Source organism: Melopsittacus undulatus, chromosome 1, assembly GCF_012275295.1.
Source record: "Melopsittacus undulatus isolate bMelUnd1 chromosome 1, bMelUnd1.mat.Z, whole genome shotgun sequence".
Lineage (NCBI taxonomy): Eukaryota > Metazoa > Chordata > Aves > Psittaciformes > Psittaculidae > Melopsittacus > Melopsittacus undulatus.
This window is the reverse complement of record NC_047527.1, coordinates 24,458,456-24,477,139: the sequence shown is the minus strand read 5'-3', so window position 1 is coordinate 24,477,139 and position 18,684 is coordinate 24,458,456. Positions and strand designations below refer to the sequence as shown.

Genomic DNA, 18,684 nt, shown 5'->3' with positions numbered 1-18,684 from the left:
GCAAGCCAGAAGCCTGCAAGGTGGACCAAGAGAGCCAGTGGGAGGTTGACTGGGGCATACAAGGTGAAGGCAGCTCTTTAAATTGTTTTGGTCCAAAGGCAGTGCTGTGCTATTCAAAAGGATCAGCCCTGGTCCAGCAGCAGCTCCACAAGACAGACTTGCAGTGATGCCTGTTCCCCATTCTCATGGGAAAAACATGGTGATATGGCATGCTGTGCATGACCCCCACATGGCTCTGTGGCAGCTTGTGATGGCCCTGGGGAATGAGCCTACCACACTGAGTTTTTTCTTTAAAATCATATGTTTTAGAAGAAAATTTTGTTATCCTGGAAAGGAGTGGAAGGAGATGAGTGAGGGCATGAAAAATTACTAGATAACTCCAAATTTTTATGATACCATCTATGCATCCATTGATGCTGTGAACACAGATGGCTTTTACCCCTAAAGACTGTATGATCAACATGGACATTTTATATTTCTTCAAAACCTGTTTGGTTTAGATTTGTTGTGTCCATAGTTTAACAGACAAAGAACAAACAAGGGAAATGCGCTTGTTGTGTTCAGCTATGCTTTCATTTATTTAAAACAATATTAAAGACTCACTTAATTTGTGCAATTTTGTTTCCATTCCTGAATAGGGAAAAGGTTCTGAGAGTTTAAAAGTTCTGACAACTAATATCAGAGTGCATGTCATTCTCTAGACTGCTCTGGATTAACCTTAAATTGCATGCTGGCAGCTCAAAAGCATTCATTCAAAATCCAGTGACAGGCATCTTGTCTATGCTCTATTCAAAATGTTGTTTTCTCTTCTTGCGAACAGGTTATTCTAGATAAGGAGTTCCCTTCCAGGGAGATCTGAATACCGCACAGGTGCAAAGTCATTCTGCAATGTGATATTTCACCCTTAGAGAACTGCTAAAAGTCATCCCCTCAGCAGAGGTAATTTTGGGCACTCAGTAAGTTCACTCCTTTCCAAAGCATGTGGTGCATGAAAGAGGCACAGAACTCAGTTCTCACCCTACTAGCGCTGCATTTTCTGCCTTCATCATCAAGGAAGATGGGCTGCTAGGCTGGAGATTCGGCTTTTCTGAGCCACCTATGGGCAAAATATAGTGACTGTACCTCAACACTGAACTCTGAGGTGTGGCCACAAAAACCAGCATAGTCGGGGAAAAATAACACAGTCGTGCCCAAAGTAATTGAGGATTAGGACCCCACCATGCCAGGTACCTGTTTTCTGTCCCTGAATGTAGCATTTCACTTCTTTTCATCTCCAGGACTGGCATAACTGTATTCAATAACATTTCCAAAGTGTTTTCAGACTTAAAGATCAAGTACCCTATTTAAGAATGATTTGCTTTTATCTCTGTCACCACAAACCTATGCACATGAGGGATACTATGTGCTCATAGCTTTGAGACTCCAGGCGATTCTTGCTTTGTAATCCCAGGTTACTAAGCAGCCTCTGTTCAGAGGTGTGAGAAATCCTTACTGCACTTTTCATGTAACAATCATGCCCAGCATTCAAAACATTTTCTCAACTTGATAAAATTCTTAGGGATTTCCCACTGAGGCTCAAAACCAGTCATATATTTTATTTCTTTTATTACAAGGCATGTAAGTAAAAACTTGCATAGTCTGAAAAAAGATAATAGATAGAAAACAGTAATAAAATTAACATTTTAAGAAATTTGGTAATAAATACATTTCCCCTCAACGTTAAAATGCTTGTTATTTTGCTCAACAATAAATACAGCATAACTCTGGCATAGAGAAAGGCCAAGGCTGGCTACAAGAAGTTCATGTGGTTTCTTAAAAAAGCTCAGAAATGGTGGTCGATAAAAGGTTTGGCATCCTGCACTTGATGCACTTTGATACAACTTGCACTTTCATTTTAATATTATTATGATTTTAAACAGTCCCATAATATGAGAATAGGAGAGGAAAATTTGTTTGATTATAGGGGTTTTCCTTTAAATATTTTCAAAGTAAGAGATGTGTAAATTCATTGAAACCAATCCTTGACATTAAAAAAAAATCACAAAATAGTGTCTTGGTGGCTATTCTACAACAATGCAGGGTTTTCAGCGGTGGGTGCTCAGGCCTGGCCAGCCAACTGGCACAGGACCAATCCCCAGCCAATTCCTCAATTCTTTACATTGTTTTAAAAAAAAGAATAATAATAACAAGAAGAAAGAGGAAAGTGTAGTATTCACTTCCCAAGTCATTACTGTTTGAAGTTCTTACACTAATATCTGAAGGTGAGAGGAGAAAGAGCAGGTATATTAAAGAACACTTCCCACCATAACTTTGGGTCATTCTGGTCTATATTTTTCTTTTAAAACTACTGACAAAAGAAAAGGAAGAGAGATATTTCCATGCACTGTGCTGTTCTTATGCCAGCACGCATAATCACAATCACAACTGTGAACCTAAGTCACTTTGATAGCCCAATCTAATATAGATTGATTGATTGTCCCACGACATAGGTAGATAATGTCCACAAAATGCCACAAGCTCTGGCAGAGTCCAGCATTCTTAAAGAACCGATAGGTCATGGCAAGACTTGGACTTGAGTTTGAAGGCCATGTTCTTGTTGTTCTTAGCAACTATTTTGCCCCAGAACCGCCTGGCTTTCTTGGGGATGCTCTCCCTCCGTTTCTGGTATGCCAGCCGCTTCTCGTTCTTCTCCTTGCTGTCCCTGCGGAGCCGCACTTGCCGCACGATGCCTTCAAACAGCTCTTTCACATTGTGCTGCACGGCTGCCGAGGTCTCGATGAACTTGCAGTCAAACACAACAGCACAGGCTCGTCCCTCTGCAAAATTGCAAGGTAGGTATGTCAGGAGGCATCATGAGCGGGGAGGGCAAAGCGGCTGAGGGTTGCAACGTGTGGGGAGCCATTGTCACAGGGGGAATTCCTCAAGCTAAATATAGGCATGGATAAGTCTTTAATCATCTGATGCTGCCTGCTAGCCCATGAATCATCTGCTCTGTGTCACACTCCCTTCCCAGCAAGGGGGGGCAAATCCCCTCCTGGAAAAGCCCAGTCCCTTCCCTTGGCTGTGAAGGCAGCTGGGGCTAACTGACTTACACTGAGACACAGAGGCTCAGAGGTCAGCCATAGTTCAAAACCACCTGGTCATCTTATGTCCAGGATCCCTCAAGTTGCATTAAAGTGTGATGACAACACCCTCCAGTCACACAGCACAGCACAGGAGGCACGGCCAGTCCTCCTCTATGGGTCATGGGTGTAAACCAAGACCCATAGAACAGATCTCTGAAGGTCCTGGGACAGCAGCAGCTTTGGTGTGAACAGACACATGTACAAAACCCTTAAATGAAGGCAGAGCTATACCTACGGCTGTAGAGGTACACCTGAAATCATAGTTCTTATCCTTAATTACATGAGCGTAAGCTAAACCTGACAGCTATCTTTCACACACAAACCAATTTATTCTGTCTTATGGCTTGCTGTAAACTCATCACCAGGATGACTAAAGTGATATGAATGCACTTGCCATCTTTCAACAGATTTTTCAAGTGGTGCAGAGAGCAATGAGAGGGCAAATAATAATCCCTGGGCTCCCAATGGACTCCCCATTCAAACTCTTCACCTGGGGCAACTGTGATAGGAGCCAGAGGAACTGTGCACATCCCCAGTGGGAAAACAAATATAATCTAGCTCAACTGTGAAACAGAGGAAGGGAATAGCTGCAGAGAGAAGATAATGCTGAGCAGAGGACCCCATGTTTTTGATAGGCCAAGTTAAAATAATCTAATGAACTGCTCTGTGTTACGTTGTGTCACTTAAGCCTCAGGGAGAATCTCCAAGAAGAGGTCTTACTGACTGCAGGTCTCAAGAGCTAGCAGTAGCCTTTCCAGCAGTCTCCCCATTCCTATTTATGGGCTCAGTGGGTAGTCATTTGTGTGCAGCAAATGAGTGCTAGTTTAGCATCCCAAAGCAAGGCAGCAAGGAGACCTCTCCTGAAAGGCTGCATGGTCCCTGCCCAGACTAAAGAAAACAAAGGGGGAGAGGGAATTTTAATTCATCAGGGAGGACAGAAGACTGGTTATAAAAAAGATATAATCTTTGGCAGCAGAATAAAGGGGCTAAACTTGTTATACATAAACATGTATTGGAAATATGTTTCCAGCTACCACAGAAATCACATTCTGCAGTGCTCTTACACAGGGAGCTGGAAGAGAAGAAACTCAAGCTGCTTTTATTATGGTTCTCAATAAATTTAGGAAAGGGATTATCTGACATGTAACAGCATTACCAAGGAAGGCTTAAGGACCTGGTAAGGCTTAAGGATCCATCCCAGTCCTCTGCCTTCTGTTTCAGTCCTCTGTTGGTTTATTGCTCTTTTATTGCCCAGTCCTGATCACAGCATATTCCTTTGGCCAGAGCTCTGTAGTTTGTTCAAAAGCTATGAGATGACTTTTAATGTTGATGTCAGTTTTATGCTCATCATTGTCTTTACCTGCCACGGAAACTTCACGGCACCTGACAAGGTCACTTTTGTTGCCAACCAGAATAATGGGGATATCTTCCTTCTGTCGTGCCCTGCGGAGCTGTATTCTGAGTTCCGAGGCCTTCTCAAAGCTTGCTCGATCTGTGATGGAGTAGACAATCAGGTATGCGTCTCCCACTTGCATGCAGTGGTCTCGAATCCATTCTCCCTCACGCTGTTCAAGTGAAATGGTCAGATATTGTTATGTCCAGAGCAGATTTTACTTAGTAAGTATAACATTAGAGAATCCAAATACATTCCTGCTGTAACTGTAACGGGTATGGTTTGAATCACAGTTATACTGAAAGTAATTCCTATGCAGTGATGGCATGAATACTTCACCACAAAGGAGGGCAAAACATGCCCCACATAATTCATTGTGCTGGCTTTAGACTGGAATGAACACAGTCTGGAAAATGGCTTGAATGTTTTGGTTTATCATTAAAAAAATAAAGAAGGTTTGTGCTTCTCAGGCTCACTCTACAGAGCCGATAGGTGTGCTTGCCTTGGAACAGGGGTGGCGTTAATCCTATATTTTCCCTGATGTTGGCATATGGAATACACCTACCTGCTGTCCCAAAAGATACCTATTTTTGACATTAACAGTCATTCATATACACATTTGTTCTGACATTTAACTAGAATAAATTAAAGTACCTTATTATCCCACATGTCGAGCAGTATAATGGTTGCACTTTCCCCATCCACCATCAGTGTTCTTTCATACGTGTCTTCTGGAAGGAAAAGCAGAAGGGCTGGTAATGTATTATTTTGTGGCATCACATACACTACAAAAAACATGTAGTTGAACATGTGTAATTTGTTCACAGTTCAAGTTATTGAGCCAAATTTCATGCTGGCTCCCATTCAGTTCTTTCCTCATTTCCATCAGCACTGAATCTGCACTCTGTTCGTTACTGGTTGTCTTACTTTCCATGATATATGAAGAAGGCTGAAAGATCAGGAAATGAAATGTTCATTGTTTTGGCTGATATTCTCTTTATCTTATGTGGGAGAGAGAAAATAGAACCAGTGGAAGAAATAACCAAAGGCTGAACATTTGTCCCATGGGAGCAGCAGAGTCCAGTGAGGCTGAGTAATGGAAAATATTTGCTTTCACTTTAACGGGGACAGTTTACGGGTGAACAGTCACTGCTGCTGAGAGCAATACAGCTAACAGCCCACCAAGTAATGAGGACAGGGGAGTTTCAGACAAGCTGTTGAATTTTGGAGAAACTGAGACTTCTACTGCATCCTAGTTCTCTCCCATTTCACAGTTTCCCACATTACCTTTGATGTCAAACATCCCACAAGAACCAGCAAACCACAGAAGTTTGGTTATTTCATATTGAGGCCACAGAAATTCATACCTAGATTATAAACACCATGTGGCAAAGTTGTGCTTAGATGTGAGGGGGTTGCTCCCACTCATAATTTTGATCAATTCTTGCTGTGAAATCTCAGTCTAGATTCTGCTTCAAATACTTATTTTCCTTCTTTTCCCCAAACATGGGAACATTTGGATGAGTGATAAGGGGCTTGGACCCATCTCTAGTCTTGCACTGCTGGTCAGTGAAAAATGCCAGGTTTAGGGCTTCTGAGCATACCACCTCTCTCACTGCTTAAGGGGTCTGTCCCAACCACACTTTTAAATAGGACTGTGTCTTAGCCCTTGACTCGTAATGCTTAAGCTGGTATTAATGGAGTGAACTTTCCCCTAAATTCTAATCAGAATCTTTCCTCAAAGCCAGGAATCTACATTCATGAAAAAGAATGAGCCAAAAATATTACATATTTGAAGTAAAAAAGACCCCAGGCTTGACACAGCTTAAAATGGCAAGATTAAGAAGACAGAGTTAATCAATAGGATTTTGCAGGCCTAATAGCATGACATTTATGTTCACAAGTAAGCTTAACCTTAGAGTCAGTAGCAAAGCCTGTCCATAAAACAGCTGTATTTCTCTCTGCGAATTATCTACCCTGAAACCGTTCTCTGTTATAATCAAATTCCAGTTTGCAAGCTAAAGTTTGGAGAATATTTTCTTCAACTGGATGCACATCAGTGTGGGAACAAGCTCCATATACACCAGAGAACAACATTCAGAGGAGACTTTCTCTGCTCTGTTACACATAGAGAGGCTACAAACACACAGTCACACTCCCTGAATATATTATGCCCAAATGGTCATAGTCAGCACTGATTTGCATTCTGGTGAATCCTAAGGAAATTCCATAGGATATGAAACACACTGAAAGTGAGCTATTAGTTCTCCTCATGCTTATTTTGAAGCTGACACTGAAAAATGGGGGATATAACAACAGCAAGTTTTCCAATACCTTAGCAGACCCAGCCTTGAAAACCTGTCATTGCTATGCTCCAAGCAATATTGCTAGGAGTGCAAAGGAAAGAGGAAACCATATGGTTTCTCAAGGAGAAGAAAACTGTCTGACAGGGCTGTGCAGAACAAATCAGCTGCACTTTCTGACTGCTTGCCCAAGGGTCCTACTCTAGTTCACTCATACAGCACTAGGAAAACTTTTATTGGAGATACTGCAGGCTGAGGAGCTGATGGGATTATTGGGAAAATGGGTGGTAGAAGCTGAAGACAAAGCACATCTGAATAAATGATTCAGAGTGACTGCACTGTGTGGAGCTTCAAATCCCTCAAAGACATAAAGATCTGTGCCTCAGTCTGTGCCAGCAAGCAAGGAAAATGTAGGTCTGACCTTCCTATTGCTGGGCTGTATTAAATCCTGGGCAGAAGACGCTGTCGTGCTTGTGCTCCACTGAAGGTAGGAGTCGAAACCCAAGAACTCTGTGCTAGCACTGGCACCATCACACCAAGGGATTACAGGCAGGAGAGGGAAAGGATAAAGGAGGGATGAGGAAAGCCCTGAACACTGATGAGAAAAACCACTCAGCAAACTGCATGTCCTCCAAAGCTGACAGCATTTGCATCCTTAGAACTACAGCAGATTTCTGCTGCAGCCCAACCCTTCCACATCAACATCTTGCACACAGTATAGCTCAGGACTTGGCGCCACAGCTTCACCTTCTGCATGATCAGATCTTTGGAATTAAAGAACACTTTGCAATTCTTAACAAAGCAGAGGAAAATAGTAAGGGGGAACTATCAAAGAAAAACCTACAGCTTGTGCCTTTTCCCCCTGTTTGGGCAAGAGGAATTTCCCTACACTGCTAAGAGACCTGTACCTGTTTTCCTCTGGGGGAACCCATGCTGTGCAAGTAACATGAAATGAGGAGAAAACATACTTTATTCAAATTCCATATAGGCTACACTGAGACATGTTTATACAGAAAGGCTGACATGACTTCTCATGGCAAATGTTGGGGAGGTGACTGAAGGACTCAGCGCTGGCTTTTCTATTTTGCTATATGTATTATTTCTAAACAGTTAATTCTTGTAGACCATGAGGACTTTAAGTTGTTTTCTGTCCCCCATAGAAAGCTGGAGTCAGCCCCATGGAGCCAGTGGTGACACAAATGTTGGGCCAGCATGAAAGCTGGACCAGCCTTTTGTGTAGCATCATCACAGGCAGGAATGAGGCAGCTTCCAACAGGTATTTTGGAATTAAAAAGTGTGTGAATCCAAATTGTTCTATAAAGAGATTTTCAGTCACTGCTGGTATCTTACCCATCTTATTTTGCTTTCTTGTTTTCTTAAGAGAGATGCACGAGTTGAATCAGTTTTGATTATCAGATCCAAATGTTTGTTACCTCAGCTTTTCATTAAACAGCCTCTGTGTTTTTCTGTGCCAATTACTGCTGGCAGAGCTGATTGCAAGCAAACACCAGCATCTCAGGACATAACACTTACCTCCGAGCACCTCACAGTCACTGTCGATGCTGTCGTGCACCCCTGCAAAGATGTTGGCTAGTGAGGACTTGCCTACGCCGTGCTCCCCTATCAGCACAACCCGGTAGCAATTGCTGCCTGACTCAGAGGAGATGACAGAATCAGATGACTCCGAGGACCAGCTCCTTCTGTAATATTCATCAGGACTGATGGTGTATCTCTTCTGCGGGTTGTACTCATTCGAGTCTTTCTGGACCAGCAGATTCTTTCCATCAGCAGGGATGCTCCATCGCTGCTGCTGCTGCTGCAGGCTGCTGTTGTGGGTGCGACGCATGGTAACGTTGTTGAGGGTCATTTTCTACCCCTAGTGAGAAACAGAGAATCACAAGTGTTAACCCACAGAACATTTAGAAATTCATTAACACTCTGTTACTAACTTCAAGGCAGCACGTGCTTTGAATTGCTTTTCTATCGGGACCTAGCATACAGCAAAAGGAAAATTAAACTTTCTGTACTCTTTCATAGTTACTGTTACATCAAAGTAGTTCTCATTAGTGAGTTGGAGGCTATTTCCTAGGGATGATACCACCCTCCCAACCCTAAATACTATCTTTGTTTAGCCTTTACAAGCTCACCACTGTGCTAAGTGCATCCTAGGCATGAAGAAAGTGAGGCAAGGCTGTGTCCCAAAAAGAGAATGAAGGAGCAGCATTCACCAGAGCTCACCAGAGCTGTCTTACATGGGACCTGCATCCCTGCTGAGGGGTAGCCTATGGTGCAGGTAACACCTATCAGTACTGCTCCTCACCCTTTGTGCTTAACAGGGGCAAACAGGGGCACCAGTCCCCATTGCCTCCAACTGCCAGTGCAGCTTGGTGTAGAGCGTCTTTCATATTTCCTCAGTTAAGAGCTGAAAGTTTTGGGAAATCAGTTAGGCATCACCCACTATGCATGCAGACAGCCCTGATATGAGAAAAGAGACACACAAGTAAGTCTTGCTGTGATTCTATGATTCTATGGTTCTATGATCAGGTGGACTTGGGTATCATCTACTGGCCGGGTATACAAAAAATGACTCTGCTCCAGACAGTGGCTTTTTGTCTGGTAAGAGGGAGGACACAGTGAAGTCCCACAGCTTTCCTGAGGAAGAACAGGTTCTAGCTGCTACAGGAGAAAATACAGTGCTGGGAGAAAAAGCCCATAAATTTTCAGACGTTAAATCAGCAGCATCATTCACTGCACAGTCAGCTGGATAGGTTCACTCTTCTAAGCATGGCTCTTAACTGCATTTTACTCAGCACACTCTATTTTGCCTTGCTTGGAGGCAGAGGACAGTGATGTCATTCTCACAAGCCAGCAGCTACCATTTTTAGGAAAGTGACTTTGATGTATTCCAGTTCTCATAAAAAGTGGACTTTTTATTACTTAGACTTTTTTGCTTTTTGCCATATATTTTATGTTTCTTGTCTATCCTCTCCATATTAGTAAATAGGATAATTGTCTATAAAAAGCACCCGACCACTTTAAAGCCTGAATAATAGATGGTGAACAAAAAAAAAAAAAGCACAGCAAATCATGAAACCAGCACATACAGATTGTTATTTCTCTTCACAAAAAACTGTCTGAAAACTTCTGTGAATAAATGCACAGCAGGGCATAGGATAAACATATAGAAAAGCACCCCCTGTCTGAACTTACTACCACATGCACAGTATTTTCTCCATGATGCGCAGTACTTGGGGGCAAAATGAGATAGTTTGTATAGTCCTAGTCACAGTAACTTTGTCAGTAAGAAACACATCTCAACTAGAAATCATGGACCAAGCAAAGGCTGCTTCACAATCTGAAGTATTTGCTGCGGTTGCATTTTAAAATGCATTTCTTCCTTGCAGTTTCCCCACTGAAAAGATCTGATGAGAAAAACTGGCTCTGATTCAGTCAAACAACAGCCTAACTCACAACCAGCAATAAACAGTCACTCGCTAAACAGTCAGTAACACACAACCTGCAATAAACAGTCACAAACATGACCATTTCACAATTTCACCCCTAACAAATAATCATCCTTCATTAAACAAAGCCAAACAAGTACCTGTCACACCCTGCATTTGAAGTTCAAACTGGTTTTGATACCCTGTACTGCTTTTAGCTGTCAGGGTCTCTAGCACCAACAGTAAAAGACTGCTTGAACCAACTCTGCCTTACTTGTGCCAGGCTTCTCCAGGCAACCAGGTCCTTTGCTCACACTGCCCTTCTTTCTCAGTGAGTTGTGATGCTCTGAGCTGCTCTGCCGAAGTAAATCCTCTCCTGCTTTGGAGCTGGCTCTTTAATTCTGTCTCGGCAAACCTGGTTTATATTAAGCCCATCTGATCAGAGACAGGGCTTTTCCGTGACGTGGTTTGCCTTTCCATACAACAGCCAGCCCCCAGCTGGGAGGAAGCAGACATGCAGAAGAGCAAAAAGTTGCAAACAATCTCAAAAGACTTACTCAAAATCATATGATTGTCTTTATATTGCCAGTAAAATAAACACATTTGGTTCTTGCATGATGAAAACAGGAAAGTGGAAAAACCCAAAATAATACGTGTTATTTTGCCTCACTCAGTTTTACATTCAAGTGCTACCAGAAATAATGGTGATTTAAAAATTATCTAAGTTTCATCAGTGCATAAAATCCTGTAAATATATTATAATCTGTCTGCAAAATACACTAACCCCTCTGCTGGACAAAACATAACTTTGGAATAAAATATCTGAATGTTCTTTTGGAATTATCTTAAAAGTAGGAATATCCTTCTGTTGTTTGGGGGTTCGTTTTGTTGGGTTTTGTTTAATAGCTCTAATATATACAATCCTATTTTTGATCTGTTGGCCTCCAAGTGACTTCACCCAATTTCCTGAACTTCTTCAATTTCTGCTGCAGCCCTCTACTAGCCAGGGCTTTAAAAATCTTCCAGCTACAAATTCAGTGTTACTTAGCTGAATGGTGACAAAGATGCATCAAAACACACAAAGTCTGCACAAAGCTGGAGTAGCTCACTGCTGATGCTGTCCACAGGAAGATGAATATATTGTGTACATGCTACAAACCCACAAGCCCAGGGGCTGCTCCTGAAGTTCTTACATTCTCATAGCTCATTGTCAGAAGAAATATTGCCAGAAGGAAAAAAAATGCAAACCTGTAACATGGGCCACCAGATGACACTTCTAACAACACACATGAAGTACTCCCTTATCAACAAATGAAGAGTAATAAACTTCCACAGCACTTCTTGGGAAGGGTACTGCAACTTACATGAAAGTATATGGAAACCCTATAGCTGTCTCTCAATTATCCAGTCTCTGGATTAAATATGATGAGCTCAAACCCAAGCTCCTACAGCTTTCCTTTATGTTTACAATCTCCTAGTTACTCTGTCAGCCTCTAAATCTGATAGGTGACTAATTCTTATCCAGCATGTAGGAAGTCTGAGCAGGGAAAATAATATATTTTTCATGAGCCCATTCTTCTCACCCTTCTTGCTAAAGGCAAGCAAGCCGTTAACAGACAATGTACCTTTATTGCAGGGAGCAATGATATGCACAAAAGAACATCTCTTGCTATGATTGCAGCTTAGCAGTTATTTCAGATTCTTCTGCTGTAAAATTGATTAATTTCCTCTGAAAAAGTGGACCTTTACTAAATTCTTCAACTGAAATCTGCTTGCTTTGTATCACCTCTGGCTTTATGGCATTCCTTGTTCCTTCATGAAGATTTTCAGGGTCCTCCTGCACCCATTAGCATGTTTGAAGAGCCAGGAGCTTTTCCAAAAGTAACATGCACCCATTAGTGTACTGGAAATTACTTACATCTACCGAGGGAAGAAGTGAGCAAAAATATGCCCTCATTTTCCTTCACTTGTGTTTCAGTGATTGGCAACAGTGGAACTGGCCCCAAGCCTGCATCTTCACCTCTTCTGTCCCTTACACATCAGGGTCTGAGTCTCTGCTGCTGAGTGATAATCCCAAAGAGCACAAAGTGTCATGTCCCTCTGTGTAGGGTGCATGGAGTTGCTTTTAATACTTACTGCACAAAATGCAACAACATCTCTGTCAGGGAAGGTTTATGGCATGGCCAGTGGTTTACAAAAAGATGCTTGCCATCGGCATACTCAACCGAAGTTGCTCATTTTCTTGAAACATGCTGGAAATGATGAAGGGGAGGGGGTGGTTGGAGTATGATCCTCTGCACCTTGGGTTCGCTTAGCTCTCTTTAAGTTGTCTGTAATTTGTCACTGCAAGTAAAAGAGCAAAACCTGTCCACCCCAGGACTGGAGAGATTTATGGCCAGGCCGATCTCAGCAGAACTGCAGGCTCTAACGTCTCACCCAAATGTTTAACATATATCTTAGCAGAAAGTGCAGACAGCAGAAATAAACCAAAGTCAGAAAAGCCTTTGTGTTTAGTTATGGTTAGTGTTACATTAGGAATAGCTGGGCATGATCTTCCATAACCTCTTCATTAAATTCAAGGCAGATGAAGGAAACACAGTTCTCCAATGACCACACAATATGTCTATCTCTTCTGTAAAGCCATCAAGGGTTGTCCCAACCGTGGCATGAAGTTCTTGAACCTGGCAAATTTGCAGGTATGTTTTCCTTTGTACTGCCTCTTCTGAGCTTATTCTGTTTCACAAACTGGACAATTAACTCTCCAGATCTGTGCTGCTGTCTGCATACACATGATATAGGCTCTTGTTCCTCAGGCAATGCCACCAGCACTCATGAATTTCAATCAGTAGTGAATAGGTATAGACATGTGGGGAAAACTTTTCCCCTCTTTTTTTTTAAGTTGGAGAGAGATGCAGCATTTTCAGCCTCCTGTTACTTACTTGCAAGAGACAATAGCAGATTGGTTAATGAAATATATGAAGTGAACCCTCCTCAGTTGTCCTGGGTTCAGCTGTAACACTTATTTTTTCCTACTCTCCAGTAGCTGGTGCAGTGCTGTGTTTTGGCTTCAGTCTGAGAACAATGCTGATAATGCACTGATGTTTTTAGTTGTTGCTTGCTAGTGCTTACCCTGATCAGGGACTTTTCAGTCTCTCATGCTCTGCCAGTGTGGAGGGGCACAAGAAGCTGGGAGGAAGCAGAGACAGGACACCCGACCCAAACTTACCAAAGGGGTCTTATATTATACCTTAGTTACTGAACTGTTCTTATCTCAACCTGTGAGCTTTACATTCTTCTGATTCTCCTCCCCATACCACCCAGAGGGGGAGAGAAGGAGGGAGGTGAGCAAAGGGCTGCATCTGGGTTACTGGCTGAGCTTAAACCACAACAGCAATAGAGATGACTATAGGTTTAGATATCCAAATGCAACCCCACAGATTGGTAGAGGCTGATGTAGTCCTTCACTATTCTGCCCTCTTGCATTCTTCACTGGTCACCATCTCTGCAGCTGAGACTGCCTGACACACAGGAACAAGAAGAGACAAACCATAAAGCCAAGTGATGTCGTAAAGTAGGTTACCACCTGATGCAGTATTAAAACTCGTGGCAATTGCTTTTCACCCATCTTATCCATTCTCTGCTTCAATAATCATGTCTTAAAGGAATGCTCCTGCAACCAGGATGAAGTAAACATCTCAGAGTAACAGCTCTGCAATCCCTCTTCAGCCAGTTACAATTAGACCAGGTGATGCCCAGAGAATTAGGCAGTTTTCCACTAGATATAAAACACCAGTGTTTTTTAGCTGATGCTTAATTAGCCATTTTGTATTTATGTCTATGAAGGCAAAAGTAGCTCCTCAAACCACCTTCTGCAATAAGGGTCATCCATAGAGAGGACTTGAATCATCTTGGAGGGGGAGGGAAATGCAAGAGGAAAAAATCTCAAAGAAGCAGGAGAAACAAAATTCAGATTTATTTTAGTAGAAATTGAGTGCAGAGCACCTGAAAGTGCACTATCTCCCTTTGCATTTAGCAGGAGAGAACGTCTTCATTTTTCCCCTCAGAGGACCTTAGTAGACTGTGCTCACAACAATTAGTTGCCTGTGAAAGCAATGAATAAAATCCACCACCTTCCTTTCCTCCAGATCATTGCAGCATTTCACATTTACCCTGCTTCTCACACCTGTCAGTGCTGGCTGTGGCAGTTCGTAGCCCCACCAAGAGCATTAGCTACAGACAGAAATGGTTTTGGGTGCAGGCATGATGTGAGGCACACCAGGAGTAGCTGTGATTACTGTACTCCCCAGGGGAGCTACTCCAGTGTCACCATCCATTAATGCAGCACATAGGGCCACAGGAAGCCCAGTGAGCAAGCACAGAACAAAAACCAAAAATACATGTGTCTTAGCTGCATTAGGCCCATAGCAATGGGACCATTAGCTTATTTACACCAACTCATGGGCACAGCTTTGCCCTTGCCTTTCCTGCTTCACATCCAGTGACCAGGTAAGAAGTTTCATGCTGAATAAGAAAACTGCCAGGGATAAAATACTCTGAGATACAGAGGCATGAGGTAGGGAAATGAAGGATTATGTGCCTGAGGAAAACTACTGAGGGTCTTAAGTAAGAGACAGGGCAGAGAAGACACTCAGAAATTGAGCAATAGTAAAACTTTGATCTATTTTTAGGGAACAGAATCAGGAGCACCTGAAAGTGCCTCCCCCCATATAAAAACCAACCCGCTTTTCTCTTCAGAGGAGTAGATTCCTGTTCCCAACAATTGCTTGCAGGGTACCCTGAATTTGTTCCACCACCTTCTTCTCCCACACTACAGCAGCATTTTTACAATTCTTTAACTGAGCACTAAAAGCAAACATGATCCTTTGGTGATGGAGCACAAGGACAGGGAAGAAACACTGGTCTGTACTCCTTGTGCACAGGAGAGCAGTGAAAGCCAGCATTAGAATTCTCAGGGAATTTGATTGCCTTTACTCAGCTACCTCACTAGAGAAACCCTCATTAGTCTATTACTTGTGGATAATCTGGATTCCCAAGTATCAAAAAGAAGGTATGTTCCATACCCATGCACTATAGAGCCTTGATGACTTTGGGTATCCAAAAGGTGTTTTCCCCATTAACACATTAAGCCAGCACAGCCGAGTGCTCAGCAGAGTGAGAAATGAGCAGCCAGAAGAAATATTGCAGCTCTGTTCATAATCAAACACAAGTTACTCTTTAGTCTAGTTAACTGAAAATAAAACAATTAAAACAACTATCATCTATGGAAAGCATCCAACTGCGATAAAGAGCAAATGGCAAAAAAGGGTTATTTCAGTAAGAGTTACTTAGAAAAATGACTACCTCTTTCCCACTTTTGCACTGAATGACGTTAATGAATTCTGCTGATAATTGTCCAGGGAATAGGATTAAGTCGTGTATGACATAAATAAACGTGCTTTTCAAATAGAATCAGTGCAAACTTAAAAAAAATCATAATATACTAATAATAGTAGGATGTGAGTGAGCCGTAAGTGTTCTTCGAATACTGAGCTAAAAAAACCTTCAGACAAATGGCACCGGCACAACTGGGATCCTTGTAGTATGCCACCGTCCTCAGCACATCAGGTTCAGGAGCCACAATCTCCTTTGCAGCTGCAGGATTCACAGCTTTCACTAACTTGATTTTATAGAGGTAAGTCATTGTGGTAATTTAACAATATGTAACCTCTGCATCACCAAACCATAGGCTACAAACTTCAGCAGAATTATCTGGGCCCCTGATCTTCAGAACTGTATAAGGGAAAGCCAAAAAGAAGTCTTTTGCTCCAAATGCAATTTCTTCACTGTAGTCCCCAAGACTCTTACATCAACTGCAGCCAACAACAGTTACCAATACTCAGACCTACTCACACAAACATGTACATGGCAGTGCACAAAAAACTGCCAATAGCAGCAAATTTACTTTAAAACTATTCCATGTGGTGGCCAGAGTTTGTCTTTCAAGTCCTTACTGTGTTTACCTACATGACAAGCCTGCCTGGGATGTAAAGGGAGCACCACTGAGCGATGCAACCCACCTCAGCTCCCAATCCACCCAAACTCCTCCTGGTTCCACATCATTACAAGGTGTTTTGGGCTCATTGTCTGGGTGGAGGAATCCCATTGCTGGGGCAGTGGCTGACATGAGGTCCTGGCCAGGTTATTTGAACCCTGGGCTACAGGTGCCCTCACTGCCCCAACACCCACCTGGTGCACTCCTTGGGGAAAGGTGGTGATACATGGATGAGGTTAGGCCAAGGCAGAGCTGAGTGCAGCCAGGCCAGTTTCAGTCGAGGTGATGCCAGGGCTGTCACTCATATCTGCACCAGGAGAAAGGTGTTGTGTAAAAATGCACAGCCCATGATGATGGCTAAGCAGCGACACTCCTCTTCCAAAAGACAATCAGGCCACAGCTGGAGTATGGGCATCGTACCCCTCCCCTTCTCTCTCTTCACTGCACAGACACCTAGCAATAACAAAACCACAGCTAAATATGGTCTGCTTGGAGGGACCTCTCTCCAACAGCTCTCAACAGCTCTCTCCTTTCCCCATTTACAGTATCACCCAACCAGAGCCCCTGGTTCAGCATTTGGCTGCCCACTCAGCACACCAGCATCTAGTTCAGTGATGCTTCATGTGATTGCTCAGTGATTCACCACTTTGTTTGGATTTTCTGGCTCCCAGGCTCATGTTTATCAGCAAAGCACATACTCTCTCCAGCATCAGGCTGTAAGCGGATTGGAGCCGTACAAAATGCCTTTGGGCAAGATGCTCTGCACAGTCGGGTGAAATTAATGTCTATTTAATTGAACAATGGCACCTCTTTTATTCATACAGCTTTACTCCCATGTCTTTCAGCCATGTACTTTCCACCTTTCTAAAATGGGAGATCTGAAAATGAACTTATAAGTGAAAATATGTTGTTTATTTTCTTTCAGAGGCTCTAATTCTTCATCTCTGTTGTACTGTGCTTGTGACAGGACAACAGAGTGCCAGGCCCTGCGGGTAGAATTCATTTTACCTCCTTTAAATTACTGGCCTTGGTTCCCACAGGGAAGTGGCCGGGGTTAACCAAGCAGCTCTGGGGTGATTCATCTAACACAGGTTGTGTGAATCACAGATATGCCTCTATCCCCACTGAACAGGGAGAGACTGGGAGATGAACATCTCTGCACTAAAGCTAGCCTTAAACTGCACTGAAAGCTGGACTGGCAGTCAAATGAAGTGAAGAAATCCCTAACAGCCTAAAGGCTAATTTTTACCTGTGCCTCTTCAGATGTGCAATAAGAGTGTAATCACTACATATGCAATGCTGAATAAAACTACCCTGCAGTAGTACAGGAGGTGCATAAATGCACAAGCAACTTGGCTTAAAAAGTATGGAGAAACCAGTACATGTGCATGTTCAGTGTGAATGTCAACAGGGTTCTTTTCTCAGTAGCTTCTGGGACACTTCTGGGAAGGAATGACTCCTGTCACCATCCACACTGACCAAGCAACAAATGCCGTTTCTTCGAAGCCTCTGACATATGGCAGCATGGTTTATGGAGTTTTCTGCTCTGCTTCTGCAAGCCAAGTGCATGTTATCACTGTGCATGACCATAAACACATCCTACTCCATCCAGCCAGCCTCCTGTAAAAGGAAGATAACAGCCAGCATGTGTTTCAGGGAACACACTCAGTGAATTACCAGCACTTACAATGCTGTCAGCTACAGTCTCACTCCACAAAGCCAGTTCCTTGGCACTGAAGGCTCTTGTGTTCCTGTAGGAGCCAGAAAGGGGTAGCACAGCTACAGCAGGCTCTTTTCAAGCCCTCTAGCTGGGACACACACACTCACACACTTATGTCTGTGCTTAGGCTGCCGGGTGACCTCTTATAACCGCCACTTGTTTGTGTTTTGCTTTCTCTCTATTGTTTTAATACAATTTATTAATTTTGAAAGCAGGCAGTAAAGACAGGAGCTGGGCATAATAAAACAGCCATCATTAATAACTGACGTCAACAGCTTTGATGGCCAGCAGAACCTTTAATATTTTCACTGTGCAAACCTTGCAATTACATTCCTGTGATAATGTGTGGGACAACACCATTCTTTTCAGAAACAGTAGACTGCAAAGTCTCTGTCACACACATTTTTCCCTCTTCCTGGTAATTAACACATTATTTAACACTTTCTGAGCTTTTTCTACACTGAAAGCTACCAAAGTTTCACATTTATAAGGCAGGACTTGTTCTCATGAAGCCAAGGACACTGACTGTACTACTCATTTAAAGATGTGGATATCTAGAAAAGGGAATGTCCATCTGTTGCCCAGCATGTTTCTTGAGTGAGTTGCTCCAAAGCTGGGTACCTGGCATGCATTGCTCCTGTGAAGTAT

The 18,684-nt window shown here is 42.8% G+C and overlaps 1 protein-coding gene across 1 annotated transcript; it reads right to left on the bottom strand.

Annotated features, from left to right (window-relative positions):
• Positions 1-1,588: 1,588 nt before the first annotated feature.
• Positions 1,589-10,650, bottom strand: GEM (GTP binding protein overexpressed in skeletal muscle). The gene is made up of 5 exons (XM_005150863.3): positions 10,539-10,650; positions 8,355-8,697; positions 5,173-5,249; positions 4,486-4,690; positions 1,589-2,816 (listed from the first exon to the last, which is right to left on the bottom strand). The coding sequence occupies exons 2-5, from the start codon at positions 8,686-8,688 to the stop codon at positions 2,539-2,541; spliced, it is 894 nt and encodes a 297-aa protein (XP_005150920.1). The 5' UTR covers positions 8,689-8,697; positions 10,539-10,650; the 3' UTR covers positions 1,589-2,538.
• Positions 10,651-18,684: the final 8,034 nt, after the last annotated feature.